Below are 17,683 nucleotides of genomic sequence, written 5' to 3' on the forward strand. Positions count from 1 at the left end.
GTACCCTGCCTATATTTGTTGCTTGGAGTATTTGGCTATTGAAAAATAAGATCATCTTCAGAGATGCTAAGATATATATCCCGATCCTAGTATCCAAAATTATCTCCCATTTCAGGGAATTTCTGCCTCTTCAGAAAACAAAATCTCAGAGAAGAATTCAATTTCCACTCATTCCACAGAATATACCGATGGGTTTCTTTGATGGGGCAGCACAAGGGAAAGTGTGTGGAGGAGGAGGGATGATTAAGTTGTCAGATAATAGATCCATCCATTTTAGAATTGGAATTGGATTTGGATCAAATACCAAGGCTGAATTGATCGTTGCATGGACTCTTATGATGCTTGCAAAGGTAAAAAACATTAATCATATACACATTCTCGATGACTCAAAATGTGTAGTTGATTGGATGAAAGGAGCGGCTCGCCTGAAAGTGTTACATTTAGAAGCTTGGAAACTCAAAATTAAAGAAATAAAATTGAAGTTTCAAGATATTACATTTCAGCATATTTATAAAGAGCACAACTCCATGGCAGACCATCATCCGAACAAGATGTAGAATAAGACATGGCAACAATTAAATAATAATAACAATAAAATAACAATAAAAAAAATTAAGTTTTTGACCGTTAGAATTTAATTTATTGACCACATATTTCACATAAAATCTATATTTTTTTGATTCAACTTTAGTGAATAACACTAAAAACAAACACTTAAAAGTAAAAAGACAAAAAAACACATTAATATATTAAAAACCCATAAACCATATTAATAAAATATTAAAAACTCACGAAGAATATTGATACTAAATACTAAAGTAAAAACAGAAAGTATAGAAAACCCACCGTACTATTAATATTAAAGCGAAAAATAGAAAACCCACCGTGCTATCAATATTAAAGTGAAAAATATACCATAGTAATATTTTAATTATAAAGCTCATGAGCAGAAATATCCCTGACCGACCATATTAAAAAAGTTTGAAAAACCTCAATAGTGAACATATTAATAAAGTTAGAAAAACCCCGATATTAATAATAAAGTGAAAAAAATAAACAAGATTAATAAAATATAGAAAATCCACCAAGAATATTAACACTAAAATGGAAAAGACGCCACGGTAATATTTTATTTAATTGTAATGCTAACTCGCAAAAATATTCATCACCCAGTAATTTCGTTTGACTTCCCTTTCGCCGCCGGCTTTAGCCCCCTGCCGATATTTTTGGCATGTGCACCACAAGAACTGGGGGTAGACATGCTTAACCATATGACTCTGGGGTGTGTTTAGCCGTGACCGATGGCCGGAAACAATAGCTAACACGTAAAAGGGAAAATAAATACCCACGTCCCTTCTAGAATCTTCCTACCAGCCGTCCGATCATCGGATTCGACGGTGATTGAGTGACCAAGGTCTTCGTCCGCTATAAAACGAAAGCTTTTGATAGCTTTTCTTTAATCTTCAGTCTCACGATTGGGGGGTTTAACGTGTCGTCCTCTGGACCGTTGGATCTATATATGAACGGTCCTCGATTTTCGTTTTACAGATTTAATTCATGCGTTTTTAGGTGAGAAGAAACCTGGGCTATAAATATTGGCGTGAGAAGAAATTCGATCTTCCTTGTAATTTAGGTGTTCAGAGCTTCTAAGCGAGGCGCTTTCAGCTGATCTAGGGCTGAAATACCTTCTCAAACATTGGCTCAAAGCATCTGCGGGAGCACTTTCGGTATGTTTCAAGAAAGTTTTCGATGGAAACTCCCGTATTTTGTGTCGATTTGTTTTTTTCTCTCTTAAAGATCTGATCTGCTGTGAAGAAATTGGAAATTTTTGTAAGCGGCCGTGAAAGGTCGCAGGGAAATCTGTTCCGAATGGGGGTTTTGTCTTTTGATTGATTTTTGCACGGTCAGCGAGGGTTTTATCATCTAATTTCTGTCTAAATCAGGTTGTTTGGCTGAATATTTGGTGATCTGAGAGAAATGCTTAAATGGAACCGAGGGTTTTGAACCTGGAACTTTGCTTTGGTTGCCGCCGTGTATTGTGTGTTTTGATTAGTTTTGGTATTTTTTCATGACAATTCGAATAAGCCTTGTTGTAAACATTAGCTTTCATGTTTGGTTTGGCATCCGAACAGTTTGCACAAACATGGCCAGCCGCTGGAATAATTAGGAAGGATTTGCTTCCGCATCCATTGCTTGCCTTTATATCTGGGCTATTTTATCTGCATGTTTCTTGGTGTTACCAAATAGGATTTCACCTTGGTTACCGGGTAGGTTCAGACCTTAGGCTAGAATCCGAGCAAGAAGGTCGCAGTTTACCCTGAAAAACTCTTTTTGAATTTGGAGTTGTCTGTTTTAAATAAATTTTAATTACAATTCCTTGTTAAATATTCGTTTGCTATGACATGCAGTAGAGATCGGTAGGATCGCCCTATATTGGCGATGCACATTACATGCATAGCATTTTTGTCTCTACAATTTTTTTCAGTATGAACTAACGGATATGAATTAAATTCCTCTAGATTGGTTTTGTATCTCATTATTAATTTAGGTTCAGTCTGCTTCGGCTCATTGACAAGTATAGCTGCAGAATTAAAGTCCACCTTACTTGTGCTTCTGTTTTTAGAAATTTTAATTTAAATATTGACGGAGGGGTTGTTACAAACGATTTTCTGTAGTGACCTTGTTAATCCTCTTTAGTTAGATATGTCAGTACTGCGTGTATTTAGAGCTTCTCTGTGGCCCCGAAGCTGTGCAATATATATTATTATTGCTACCTGTTGGGTTATAGGGATTTGCTTATTCTTTCGAAAAATTAAATATAATAATGGTAGGCTCGCTTTACACGGAGTATTGTTGACTTTTCTTTAGCATTACGAGTGTTTTGAAAGCTTCATGAAATGTTTATAGGGTTCAGATCTTTTATTAAAAATACCTTTCAGTTAGTACTTTTAGTACTTCTTCTATTGCTTGTTCATTAAAATTGACAGGTTATAGATATAGGGTTCAGTACATCTGATTGTAAGCATGTTTCCTCAATTGTTCCTCTTTTGGATCATATCATTTTTGGCAAGACCATTTATAAGTAGCCTGCATAAATGGTTTTGCCTTTTTTTCTTTGTGCGCTTTTCACACATTGTAAAATTTCTGCGTTTGGCATTACGATAAAGTACTGGATATTAGCTTCTCATTTTGGTCTGCTCTGGGTATTTCCCTGGAATGTGTTCTGCTCAAAGCCTTACAGTAACAGTTGAGAACTTGAGATTCAAGATTATGCTCCACCTATTTGCTTGTTAATCATATATATTGGAAGTGAATTTAACTTTTTCTTAGGTTGCCAGGAGCTTCATAGCAGTTGTGAGAGTGGTGACTAAAGTCGATTAACCATGTTTGGGCGTGCACCAAAAAAGAGTGACAACACAAAATATTATGACATTTTGGGTGTGTCAAAAAGTGCCACACCTGATGAGTTGAAGAAGGCTTATAGAAAAGCTGCCATCAAAAATCACCCTGACAAGGGTGGGGATCCAGAAAAAGTAAGTTTTTGGTTACTTCTGCTTTTGCACGTTTAATTTGGTATGAAACTTTCTATGATTGTTTTCTTAATGCAGTTGATTTTCACATACTATTATTACTGATTTTATTTGTGTTTCAACTGGAGCAGTTCAAAGAATTGGCTCAGGCTTATGAAGTCTTGAGTGATCCAGAAAAAAGGGAGATATATGATCAGTATGGAGAAGATGCCCTGAAAGAGGGAATGGGAGGAGGTGGTGCTTCCCATAATCCCTTTGACATATTTGAGTCTTTCTTTGGAGGTTCTTTTGGAGGATCTAGTTTTGGAGGTAAGGTTTTTCTCTTCTGATTTAAGTGGTCTATTAAGCTTCTTGAAAGTTAAGATTGCCTCTCTGAAATTGTCCTTTTTCTCTTGGCTATGTTGGTTAATTGTAGGTGGTAGCTCAAGGGGCCGAAGGCAAAAGCAAGGTGAAGATGTTGTACATCCTCTGAAGGTTTCTCTGGAGGACCTGTACAATGGAACATCCAGAAAGCTATCGCTCTCGAGAAATGTTATATGTTCGAAGTGTAAGGGGTATGATATGTCTACCTTGTGACTCCAGAGGTTTTATATAGCAAGGCTGGCCTAATATTTTTGATCTATTATTTGTGTGGGCATTGTTATTAGTTTTCATTGTCATCATATAGGCCTTAATTTTAGTTAATATTGGGTTTCTAAATATTCTACAGTGCCTTACCATGTACGGTTACAAGTTGATGTTTGCTTTTTGTTGCTTAAAAACTGTTTAATACTTTGTTGTCCTAGTAATTTATTCTGTGAGAACACATTTGTTGTTGTATATCTACTTAGCTTCTCATTTCTAAATGGAATTGTGCAGGAAAGGCTCTAAATCTGGTGCTTCTGGTCGATGTATGGGATGCCAAGGTTCTGGTATGAAGGTCTCTATTAGGCAACTGGGTCCTGGCATGATACAGCAAATGCAACATGTCTGCCCTGATTGTAGAGGCTCAGGTTTGTCTGGCTAGTGTCTTTTTGACATTTTATGCTTTAATACTGTGTCAACTTCTGTTATCATTACGTAATTATCCTGAATGTATATTAATGATTTAAATATAACAATCGTTGGCATTTGTTGATTATTTAGTATTTTACATTGAATGCATACTAATATTGAAGTAACAATCTTTTGGTCATATGATGTGCATTTCGATGGTGGATTAGTGATTTAAATAACAATTGTGCAGGCGAGACGATCAGTGACAAGGATAAATGTGGTCAGTGTAAAGGGAACAAAGTTGTTCAAGACAAGAAAGTACTAGAGGTACACGTCGAGAAGGGAATGCTGCATGGGCAGAGGATAGTGTTTCAGGGTGAAGCTGATGAAGCGGTAGGTTGTCAAGTTTTTTGTTTTGTTTTGTTTGGTTTTCATTTTCATTTTCATTTGTCCATATTTGCAGACTAGTAGATTCTAGGCAAAGGTGGGTTTAAATTTTAGAATCGAACAAGCGTGGCTCATCTCCATTTGTATGTTGTCACAATGTCCTGCATCTGGTATGCGGTAGAATACTGTGCTGTGTCTACATTCTCCAGGCTAATTCATTTCAAACATTCTTGTTTTGGCAGCCGGACACTGTAACTGGGGACATTGTTTTTGTATTGCAATTGAAAGATCACTCCAAGTTCAAACGAAAGGGTGATGATCTCTATGTTGAACACACTCTAAATTTGACAGAGGCTCTGTGTGGATTCCAATTTCCCCTTACTCATCTTGATGGAAGGCAACTGCTGATTAAGTCTAGCCCGGGGGAGATAATCAAACCTGGTATGTGATACAAAGCAATTTTGATATGATGGCTTAGCAACATAGCCTGCTTTCTATTATGTGTTGTTTATCTCATCAATATTTCTTGCATGCAGGTCAATACAAAGCAATAAATGATGAAGGTATGCCTCAATATCAAAGGCCTTTCATGAAAGGTCGGCTGTATATTCATTTCAATGTCGAGTTTCCAGATTCTGGAGCACTTTCCCCAGAACAATGTAAGGCATTGGAGGCTATCCTGCCACCACGTCCAGCTGGTTATATGACAGACATGGAGTTGGATGAATGTGAAGAGACAACTTTGCACGATGTTAATATTGAGGATGAACTAAGAAGGAAGCAGCAACAACAGCAGCAAGAAGCATATGAAGAGGATGACGAACCTCAGGGTCACCGTGTGCAGTGTGCACAACAATGATTTAGGATACTTTAAGAAACACCATAGGTAACAACTAAGTAGCAGAATTCGTAACTTTCATATTGTTTAGGATGCGAGAATTTTGTGTGAATTTATGATTCTTCATGTGAGAGGTTGTATCGTCGTATACTAGAATCACATGGGTTGTAAACTTAGCATTTTCAAATAATGTGTTTTGGTAAAGATTCTGTTCTACATGTTTAGCAATCATTTCCCAGCTGAAAGGGTTTGTTTCGGAACAAAGGTTGGGGATTTCAAGGCACTTTTGTCTGAGTCCCAGTTTAGTATATATTTATAATACCGTGGAGTATAAATACAACATTTAAAAGTACTTTTCCGATGTTGAAAATATTGACATGCCTTTCAACTTTGTAATGTTTTAAGTTGCCTGCACTTCATTAAATGTTCTCTCAACGAATGCAGTTTTAGTGCTTATATTAGTCCCCACCCCCATTCACCGTTATAAGAAATGTACTATAGTAGTCTGTTTACAAATGGGTTTCGTATATATCGATGGAAAAGCTTTTTATATACCGTTTAGGATTGTGATTACAGTGTTCTTGTTTTTTGATAGTAAAATCCATGGTATTGTTTAGATATGTCTTGCAAGTATTTTTTTTTTGCTCTGAACTTGGGTGTACATGAAAAGATGTTATTGATAAAATGCTTCCTTGTCAGATGTCGATTCATCCACACAGGCCTTTTCCATCGAATTATGTATTATTGCTGTTTATTTCGAGTCATTTCTATGTTGATTATTTGGTGCAGATAATGAAATCTGTATCCGTCTTTCTAGAGGTTTTTATCGACGGATGTGTGTTGCTTTATGCTTTTATTTAAATGACCTAGTAAGAGACTACAGAGCAGAATGATATCATTGTTGTTAGTTATACGTTTCACTGCTTTGAACACTATAATTATATACATTTCAATTCGACACTATTTTCCGGTGTGTTTTACTATACAATGCAAATCATGCATTAAAGGTGTTCTTTTATTAATATTTTATTTAAAAAGTTTGATTTAACAAGTATGGGGAATGACAGCTGTTCTTTGTTGACTCTAGTCAAACGGTCTGTCTCTTCCTTGCATAATTTCTGAATATCTTCTTCGGTTGATAAAAATGTATTTGGTGCTTTGGCGAGTCCTACTCAAATCGTTTCTTACATTTGCTTGCATAAGCATAATTTCTGAATATCTTCTTCGGTTGATAAAAATGTATTTGGTGCTTTGACGAGTCCTACTCAAATCGTTTCTTACATCTTGCTTGCATAAGCATAATTTCTGAATATCTTCTTCGGTTGATAAAAATGTATTTGGTGCTTTGGCGAGTCCTACTCAAATCGTTTCTTACATCATTTATGTTATATGTAAACTTGATTTCTTAGATTTTGTATATCTTGTTTCAGATTACGAGGGTATATTGATTAGATTTTACTCGGGCATAACGTTTTCAATACTCTCCTCTTATTATGTTACATTTCAATGTTTACAGAACTCTTATTATGTTAGGCTATGGGGCTTTTTCATTGCCCTCTTTGTTTTCCATTCTTTGTTCCTATTTTTTATATTTTTTAACAGCGGTAAAATTTATCAAATCATGTTTGTTGAATTAGTAATGGGAGAAGTCATTACTGGCTTCTATATTTAAATGTAGGTTGATTCATCACTGTTATTCATGGAAATTCTCGTCATATGTAATTTACTTGTTGGTGGTCTGTAAGGGGGTGAACTTTCACTCTTGCCACACGTCTTTCGGTTTTGGGCTATATTAACATGTTTCCTTTAATTGAAGAACAATGCCTGGCCAAGCAAAAACAGTCTTTAGAACATATTCCAAACAAAAAGAGTCTTTAGAACATACTGCACAGTCTTTAGAACATATTCCAAACAAAAAGAGTCTTTAGAACATACTGCAAACATATGCAAGTTGATTTTCAATTTTAGTCATGTATCTCTTTTGCAGCATGAAGAAATAAAGAGCACTTTCCACCATTGTGGAGCTGTTCTTGTGCATGTGTTGTGACCCTTGTTTTTTGTGAATTGGTTTTTGTATTTTGTAAAATCTAATTTTTGTTGTTTTTTTTGTATATTTAATCCCCATACTTCACCCCACCACCCTCACAGAATTACCAACTTGATTTGGTTTTTGATTTTGTTTAATTTAATTTTTGTTTTTTTGTTTACATTTGATCCCCGTACTTCACCCCACCACCCCACAAAATTACTAGCTTGGGATAATTGTGAAGTTGAAACCTCCCAAATAATGCCAATAATAAAAATATGTGATTTGGTTTTTGCATTTTTGTTTTTTCGTTTTTTTTTTGTTTTTATTTTGTTTTCACATTTAATCCCCATGCTTCACCCCACAAAATTATTTTAATTTAGACATTGTCCCGAGAAGGTGTTTTATGCTTGCGCTTCTTATGCTTCAGTATTTTCATTTTCTCTTTAGACATTGTTTGCCCCATGTGTCAAATATTAAGGTGTTTTACATGTCTATCCTTTTTTGCTTGGGCTCTTTTTGCTTCAATGTTGTCATTTTTCTCTTTAGACATTGCCCTTTATCAAATATTAAGGTGTTTTATGTCAAATATTAAGGTGTTTTACATGTATAGCTTTTTATGCTTGGGCTCTTTTTGCCTTTTTTTTTATGACATTGTCTCGTGTCAAATATTAAAGTGTTTTACATGTCTTTCTTTTGTGGAGCTGTTCTTGTGTATGTGTTTGTCTATTTTTTTTTGTGATTTGGTTTTTGCGTTTTGTTTAATTTAATTTTTGTTCTCTACAATCAATCCCCATACTTCACCCCCACAAAGGATTACCAACTTGGGATAATTGTGAAGTCAAAATCACTCCAATAATGTCAAAAATAATAATTTTTTCTTTTATTGAACCATAAAAATTTAATTTTAGCATCATCCCATGTGTCAAATGTTAAGGTGTTTTATGCTTGAAAATTAGTCAAATACCAATTATCACATTGCCAAATCATTAAAAGCCCATAAAAGTGGAGTTAGATGTAAGTTGGTATGTTGTGGGAACAATTTGGATGCAAGGAAGCAATAGCTTATGGGTAAGGAAACCATCATCCATATTGATCATGTACCACTAAAATAATTGCAAGCTTAGAGTAAGCTTCAGGGAATAAAACATTACAAGTGGATAATTTCTACAACAATTTTAATCCCTTCTAAGAAGGGGAATACTAATATGTTGTTAGATGTGCTTTCAATGCCATCTACACCCAAGATCATAACTTTGGGTACTCTTACAGAGGTATGTGTATTAGCCAGTTTAAAGAAAGAAGACATTGTGGTTATTAGATGATCCATACTCCATCGTTCTAGTAAACCAAGTAAGGAAGCAAGTTTATGCCGCCCATTACGTGTACCTATTATGCCATGGGAGAGAATCTCGATGGATTTGAATGTGACTTTCCAAGAACTAGGTGGGGACATGACTATCTATTTTAGATATTGGACATGTTTATTAATATGTGCATTCTCATGCCTTGTAGCGAATCATGTTGTTTGAAAATCTTGTGCTTGACCATTAGGGGATTGGATGCAACAATCATGTTCGAAAATTGTGTACTTTGGGATAATGAGCATCATCTCAAACAAAGAGACTAGAGTTCTTAATGCCTTTGGGCCTACACTTTAGGAGAAGATGGTCACAAAGTTGAAGATATCTTCAACTTTCCATCTCTAGATGAATGGAAAAATAGAAGTATTGAACATGAAATTGGTTCATATTTTGATGGTTTCTATTAGGATCATCTAAGGACTTGGAATGAAGATTTGGTTTATATTCAACATTCTTATAACAATGTAGTCCCACATTCCACTAGCAAGTTCCGTTTTGAAACTTCTAGATATTTAGCATCTTCACCTTTAGATGTTGTATATGATCATTAAGTAGGAGTGATGAAAAACGCTGAGAAATTCCTTGTAGATTCAAACTGCTAATTGTAATTTACTAAAACAATAGACTGAATTTACTCTACTCATCAACAGAAACAATGAAACGATGGCGAAATCAAGAAGCATATAAAAGAAAGAATTGAATCAACACATTACACAATCATTCCCTAGGGAAATCCACATCAAAAAACCCTTGTTATCTGTATATTGCATTAGTCAGAAAATATGAGAAGATTATAATACTTCTCTAGCCCGAGCAACTTCTGCACTATCTCTATCTGCCTCACAACTTCCTAGACAAGCCTAGGCCAATACTTAACCAATATATCGCTTGCCAAGTTCCCATCTTCACCTTTAGATGTTGTATATGATCATTAAGTAGGAGTGATGAAAAATGTTGAGAAATTCCTTGTAGATTCAAACTGCTAATTGTAATTTACTAAAACAATAGACTTGAATTTACTCTACTCATCAACAGAAACAATGAAACGATGGCGAAATCAAGAAGCATATAAAAGAAAGAATTGAATCAACACATTACACAATCATTCCCTGGGGAAATCCACATCAAAAAACCCTTGTTATCTGTATATTGCATTAGTCAGAAAATATGAGAAGATTATAATACTTTTCTCTAGCCCGAGCAACTTCTGCACTATCTCTATCTGCCTCACAACTTCCTAGACAAACCTAGGCTAATACTTAACCAATATATCGCTTGCCAAGTTCCTATTCCTTGGGAATTAAACCTATTAATTAGGGAAGTTCTTTAATTGGAATCGCGCAATCCATCATAGGCTTTCCTCTGATTGCATGCATGATCTGATTAACCAAAATGTGAGGAATTACGTGTCAAGTGTTAAGTGTCTTTTATAGCAATTTATGAGGTTAATTAATTGTTTAAAACACATATACAAGAAGTAAATTGCAGAGGAGTAAAACACAACAACTCATAACACAAAGTTGATAAATGAGTTCACCCCTCCTAGGTTACATCTCCTTGGACTTGCTTAAATGGTTAGGCCCTCTTTGGATTAATAGTCGATTCTCTGATTACATGCACTTGTAGTGCTCCAATGGCTTTGCAACTTGCTCCATTGGATTCAGAAGACCCAAAAACCCCAAAATGACTATCCAAGCTTTGCAATTGAACTTTAGCGGATCTAGGCTTGACCTCCTCTCCTGGTTCATTACATCCAAATCATATAGGAATGATTCATTTAGAGACAAAATTGGTCGAACATTGAAGAAGTTATGGCCTCTTCAGTTTTACGTAAGAAAACTGCAAATCTAGAGAAACTCGAGTAACCTCGCCAAAAATGGAGCAATGCCGGATTTGTGGGACCTGCCAAAACTATCGCCAAGTTAATCTGTGCTTTAATTAAGGATAAACATGGTTTAATTAGTGTTAAACTTCAATTAGTGCGGTTAGCAATTAGCGATGGCTTCTGCTTTGCAGTGTTGGTCACATGTGAAGGGCGCTGGCCCTCTCCTCCCCCAACCACCACGATTTATCACATGCATAACCACAGTATGTTAAGTAATGATGTCACGACGTAGTGGTAAGACATTGGGTTTGTGTGGGTGAGGTCGCAAGTTCGACTCCACTGACTTGCAAATAAAATTGTCATTGTGTGTCGATGCTAATAGGCCCTTGGGGAGGGACATGTGGTGGCCTTTAGATTTGCCACGTGTCTCCTTTAGATAGACCAATCATAAAGCGCCACTTGGCATGACTTCGCTAGTTTTTGACCAAACTTTTGACTTGCATAGTCATCTGCCATGTCATCAGTACACATTGCTAATTGCACAGTCATTGTATTTTTTTTTGCAAGTGGACAAAAGTCTCTATCTTTCTCATACAAACTTCGTTTTGAGTGAAACGAGTTGTGTTGGGATGGCATCGCCGAGACGGACGTGGTCGTTTAGTTTTCGAGCGATTCTAAGCACTTGATTTTTGAGCAAAATTTCCTCCCAATCCAAATTCCAATCACTCATTCTCATTGACAAGGTTTTGGACCCGTAAAAACTGGCTATCTGATGAGCGCTGAATATTCTTCTCCTTTCCAAGTTCTATCAATTGATTCTACTTGGAAAAATATCCATGGAAACCACTTGGGTTCACTGACATGCCTTGCCTTGCAAATGGCTTGACACTTCAACCAATGTTCTCCTTTTGCCACTGACCCAATCCAAAACTTTCTGGTTGTTTTCCGATTAAACACCTTGCTGTACCAAAGTGATCCCTCGGTGCTTGGAACGCTGACTGATGGCCTTCCCGCTGAGAATCATGTTCCTCTTTTGCAACACATGCATTTGATTAAGCTTTTCTTTGGAAACCACTTTTCCAAGTTAAGTTCATTTGAGTGAACTACAACGAGTTCCAATATTAGTAATAAGAAATAAATAAATGACCATTCTTTTACCTCCATGGTTCCAAATTCCAAATCTAGAAGAATGCATTCGCCATTTCTTTCGCTTCTTGGCGTCAACACATCAAATGGTCTACAATGGCTGCAATTTTTTGGTATTTTTGCCCACTTTCGCTTCTTGATTCCATCATCTTCTAGTATTAACATGTTGCTCATGTCATGATTTGAGAATGAAGGCTAATCACTAGCCTTTTTCTCAAGCATGGACTTTCCAAAATCCCGTGACATCTTGTCACAAGAAACACCATTAACTTTGAAAAACACTCGTGCAAGAATATAATTTGATGACCTCTTCCTTTTGCTTCCTCAAAGCAACAAATGTCACATCATGTGAACATCGCCATGTACTCTTACATCTTGGTGTATAAACCATCGATTAAACACAAGTCGACAAAACATGCTTCTTCAAACAACTCACTTTCAAGTCAAGCAAAAACATTTACAACAACTTGACGATTTACAACAAGAATTCCACATTTTCTTGAAACAATTCATCACATCTCCCTTTCATCTTTGGAGACAAAATCAACTCTTCCAAGTTGATATATCATATATGTAACAATCAATTGAACACACAAGCCGACACTCATGCATGTGCAAATGATGAACATTCTCAAGTTGACAACACATTAACAAAGCAATCAACCAACACAAGTCAATCACTCATGCATGTTCAAGCACAATGAAACTATTAAAAATTCCACTGTTCACACACACAAACTCTCATGCATGTATATCAATTCTCAACTCTCTCACAAGTACAATCACAAGTACAAGAATCCCATTGGTATGTACGAGTACTTAAAGAGTTGAAATGACCAAATTTGCTGCAATAAAGTGAGTCAACATACTCCACTTTTGAACACCTTCCTGGCGTAAACAAGCAAGTTCAAGAATGCAACATGAATGCAAATTTGTAGTTGCAAATTGCCATATTAGCTGCGTCTAAGTGAGTCAACATAACTCTACTTTTCCAACATGTTGTTTCATGCAATATGCATCATACTTTCAGGAAAAAAGAAATGCATCCAAATAATAAGGAAATGCATCAATAAGGCAAGATTTGCATCAATTATCAAAAGAAATGCAAGGCCTTAATTGGTTAAGAAATCTAACCATCTCTTTCCAAACCATTTCAATGGCGCTTCTTTCAATTGCGCTTCATCATGTGCATCATCGTGACCCACATCAATTATGGAATTCTCTTTTCCATTCTTGCCAAAATCTCTCTCCACCTTCTTCAAATGTCGCGGATGACTTGTTGGATGCAAAGTCCAACACTTGTGTACAAGATGACCCTGCTTGTGGAATGAGTGCAAAATAATTGCATCTTATTTTCAACATGGTTTCCATTATCCAATGGACCTTTGGATTTCTGTCTCTTTTGTTTTGAAAGTTTTTTGTGTATGGCTATCTTCTTCCAACACCTGGAAATAGTATGGTTATTAAAACCACAAAAAGAACATGTAAATTTTCTCCAAATCTTATGTGAAGATTTACCATGTTTATCATAATCGAAAGAAACTTGATTAAAGGCAAATTTATACCTTTCACATTCACCTTTGTCTCCTTCTTGAAGAGGTGAATTTGATGATGTAGTGGCTCTCTTTGGAATACCAACAATGGTTTCAATGACCTTAGTGATTTCAAAATCCTTTTGTTTTCCATTTCCACTAGCTGTATGCTTATGAGCATCTTCTTGCAAAGTGGGTATACAACTTTTTCATTCCTCATGAACACAAAATTTACAAGCTTGAGGTAATGAAAATGTAATGAAAGTCCTTCTTGGAACACTTTCATGTGCCTCCTTGGCTTTGGAGCATTCTCCATCATGTTGTCCATAACCAAGACCCAAATACCTAAGCCTTTCCTCAACAACAATTAGCTCAACTATGCCTTGTGCATGTTTGCTTAACCCTTTACCTTCATAACCCATCTTCATCAATAATTTGGACCTTATTCCTCTAGTGTGCCTTTGAAAAGCACCAAAACATTCATTTTGAGAGGAAATTGAAGATAAACTTGAATTGCATACTTCATTTTCATGCACATACTTGGGTTAGGGTTTCCTTGGCATCATGGAGTTGAATCTCCATCTCATGCATCTTTTCAAGAAGATCTTGCTTCTCCTCCTTCATGGCCATCAACTCCTCTTAAAGTATAATGTTCTCCTTCCTATCTTCATTCATATATTGCACCATATATCTCACGATGATAAGCTTTTGCAACATCTCAAAATCAAAGAGTCTTGTTAAGGAAGATGGATTAGAAACATCACTTGTTGACGCTGCCATCACACTTGTAATGCATCAAAAAGCTTCACAAAGCTTCAAAAAGTTTCTCAACAAAGAAGCATCTCAGACCATCTCTTTTCTTTAGCTTACACACATAAACTTGCACACAGTTAAATTTTCATTGCACAAATACAAAACCAATCGCTAATTTTCTAGCTAACCTTGGCAAACCATTTCAGGGTTAAAATGAGCTAACATTGCTCTGATACTAAATTGATTTGTATGTTGGAAAAACTTGTTAATGCTATGCAATCTCCCTCATCAATATTAAAAAAAATGTGTTTAGGATTGTCTCAAATTAACCAAAATGTGAAAAATTATGTGTGAAGTGTTAAGTGTCTTTTATGAGCAATTTATGAAGTTAAATCGCTGTCTCTTTTGTTTTGATTACAGAAGTCAAAATTTTACATCAGATCGAAACAGAAAGAACCAGGCACCTGAGGTGTCAACCTGGAACAGCTGAGACTGCAAGGTCCAAAGGACTAGACCATTCAAAAGAGCTAGCCCACGCAGGGGCCCCAACCAAAAATCCAAATGATCCCGCGCAGGGGAGACAGACATAACCCAGACCATCAACAAAGGTTCTTGAACACATACAAAATGCATACATGACGAAACTAAGCTAACACAGACAACAATAGAAACCAAAAGACCAGACAGAAGAGCCATGTAGACCTTGAGCGAGGGCGTCTCTATTCTTCCAGTTGCTCCTCCACTACCCGGCACCATCCGTAAGCCTCCCTCTCCGCAGCAGTGGGGGCAGTGTCCATATGGATGTCTTCTGTTTCGCTGGTCCTCACCTTTTTTCGAGACATTCTCCAGGTATGTAGCAGTATCCTTTGTTTCTTTCTCCAGGTCTGTAGCAGGATCCTTTGTTTCTTTCTCCGGGCTATCAATTTTCACCTGCCCACGATTGTCCAGAGAGTCATTGTCTTCCTGGGAAGTTTCAATGAACAGAACCGATACATGCGCACTGATCTGGGGGCTGTTCATAGAACTGTTGAAGTTAAAAATAGCAGAGCCAAAGGTGGGCAAGGAAGTTGAGTTCGAAGCACCAGCATCCATGAACTGACTAGATTGAAGGGGGTTAGCTCCAGTAGAGCGAATGCCATGGCAATGACAGCAGTGGGCAGAAGTATCAACAACGGGAGTGCGTGAAGTTCCTCCCCTGGAGGTGCCTCGACGGCTGAGCATGCGCTGTCGAGGCCTTACCATCCTTGCAGGGACCGAAGGGATGAGACCCAGCTCTCGAGTGTGATACAACTCCTTCCTGTGAGGAATGCGAACAGACAGCGGAATAACCCAGACAGACAGCGTAATGACCCAGACGGAGAGGCAGTTGCATGGAGCTGCGCAGAGCATCTGAGGTTGCATAGACCTGCCTGAAGGAAAAACCAGAAACATACCCTGACCCAACGCAGTGACATGGTTTTTAATCGCAGCGACCTCACCTTGGAACGCGTCCGCCATAACTGCAACCTCCAAGCGAGCCGAATAGCCGTGCAGGGCATTAACTCTGCTCTGTTGAATGACCTTATACCTGCTTCCACTCACGCATATACAGGCTTGAGCCCAAGCGTCTGCCACGTGATGGCACATGGCTGACATGTGGGCAGCGTTAAACTCCCGTCCCATCCTCACTATCACCCACATCCGGGGATCAACTGTGTAATTTTCATATCTGACATGCATGAGTTATTTATGAGTGAATCATTAGTTACTTGGTTAAACACATGAAGCAACACCCCACTGTGTGACCTCCTATTAGTTCCTCCATCAATTGGAGGACCACCTATACAATTCGGATGATTATATATTTAATAGTACATTGTCCCTGAACTCCAATATCAATTGCGTAATTCTTAGATTTGACATGCATGAGTTATTTATGAGTGAATCATTAGTTAGCTGGTTGAACACATGAAACAACACTCCACCATGTGACCTCCTATTAGTTCCTCCATCAATTGGAACTAGTTTAACTGACTTTAACTCAGTTAAATTGAATTAATTAATTACAACTCAAAATAAACTCAACTAGGGCTCCTATAAAGTAGGAGACACTCTACATGACTCAAGTTAGACCCTCAACTCGAATTAATCGAGACACACCCTAAACTCAAACTAACTGAGCCAACTAAGTCAAATTAGCTTAGTTAACTAAGGCAAGTTGTCATGTGATGTGGAATTACAATTTTATTCCTAATTTAATTCAAGGAAAAAATTAAATTAGGATTTTCTTGTTTCATTTTCAATAGATGCCATATAATAAGTATTGAAGGTTGATAAGATTAGGCAAATCCATTTGCAAGTACAATAGACATTGAAGAAGTCAAAGGAAAAGTACAAGACCTAGCATAATCAATTCAAAAATGAAAAGACATTCAAGATAGGAGATTGAGTTTGGTTATACTTGAACAAAGAAAGGCTAAAGGGTCCTCATAAAAATAACAATGCTCATTGACATGGTATTTCTGGAGTCACGCAATAAGTAGGTGATAATTCGTAGAAACATAGTCTACCTCCATATATGCATATTTACTTAGTAGCGAATGTGGAAATTTTATACTATGAGATTTCCATGTTAGACAAGAAAAATGGTGTGCAAGTATTACCTTCATAGAGAACATAACAACAAAACTCAAGCATATTTAACAAAGGATACAAATTTTTAGAAGTCTAGAATGATTAGGAAAGCTCGAATGACACTCTAGGGGTAGAGGACAAATTTCTTCACCTCCTTTAATGAAATATTTTTTGGACCGGAAGCATCCCAAATTAGGAAGCATGATTCAAAATGGATCACTATACGTGTCATCTATTTTGGTAATTTGAGTGGAAATTTTGGAGCTATTAACTTGTAGGGCCCATTTTAGTGGCAGGTCCTCTTGACATCTTACAATAATTTTAATATTGGTCAGATGGAAAAACAAAGTATTTGTGTATTTGGAAGTTCATCCTTCACTTCTTTAGTTTCACCAACCCTGATATTAAAAAGATGGCTTGCAACAACATGGTTGTTTCCTAAATTAAAAAAAAAAACATATTAAGACCTGGTAATGAAATAATTGATTTACTATATGGGGGTGGTAATTCACTTCACGGTTGCTTTGACGATCTTTTGTTTTAATGTCTCAAATTTGACCTAACAAGTTTCACTCCATTTAAAATTTTGTTAAGACCTTGATGGAATTTTTGGAAAGTAAAAGGTTTCCTCTAATGATCAAAGTGAAAATAAACTTATTTTTAATGAAAGTTCAAAATATTTCTAATGAAAGAT

General features: G+C 36.7%; 1 protein-coding gene across 2 annotated transcripts; it reads left to right on the forward strand.

Moving 5' to 3' along the window:
• Positions 1-1,568: 1,568 nt before the first annotated feature.
• Positions 1,569-6,082, forward strand: LOC149261389 (dnaJ protein homolog 2-like). Of its 2 annotated transcripts, none has more exons than XM_089422145.1 (8): positions 1,569-1,727; positions 3,331-3,533; positions 3,662-3,839; positions 3,946-4,084; positions 4,389-4,522; positions 4,756-4,898; positions 5,135-5,333; positions 5,429-6,082. In XM_089422145.1, the coding sequence occupies exons 2-8, from the start codon at positions 3,384-3,386 to the stop codon at positions 5,749-5,751; spliced, it is 1,266 nt and encodes a 421-aa protein (XP_089278271.1). In that variant the 5' UTR covers positions 1,569-1,727; positions 3,331-3,383; the 3' UTR covers positions 5,752-6,082. The 2 variants fall into 2 exon arrangements, with proteins under 2 accessions (XP_089278271.1, XP_089278275.1); XM_089422149.1 differs by having other exon boundaries at positions 1,571-1,727; positions 3,339-3,533.
• Positions 6,083-17,683: the final 11,601 nt, after the last annotated feature.

The sequence above is a fragment of the Pinus tabuliformis genome, chromosome 6 (assembly GCF_031772625.1).
Source record: "Pinus tabuliformis cultivar Carrire ecotype Pingquan chromosome 6, CPIR1, whole genome shotgun sequence".
Classification (NCBI taxonomy): Eukaryota; Viridiplantae; Streptophyta; class Pinopsida; order Pinales; family Pinaceae; genus Pinus; species Pinus tabuliformis.

Excerpts from the sequence above, each read along its gene's own strand:
- LOC149261389 (XM_089422145.1), top strand. The coding sequence starts at position 3,384 with ATGTTTGGGCGTGCACCAAAAAAGAGTGACAACACAAAATATTATGAC. Across the intron at positions 3,840-3,945 it reads TGGAGGATCTAGTTTTGGAG|GTGGTAGCTCAAGGGGCCGA; the intron begins GTAAGGTTTTTC and ends GGTTAATTGTAG. Across the intron at positions 4,085-4,388 it reads ATATGTTCGAAGTGTAAGGG|GAAAGGCTCTAAATCTGGTG; the intron begins GTATGATATGTC and ends GGAATTGTGCAG.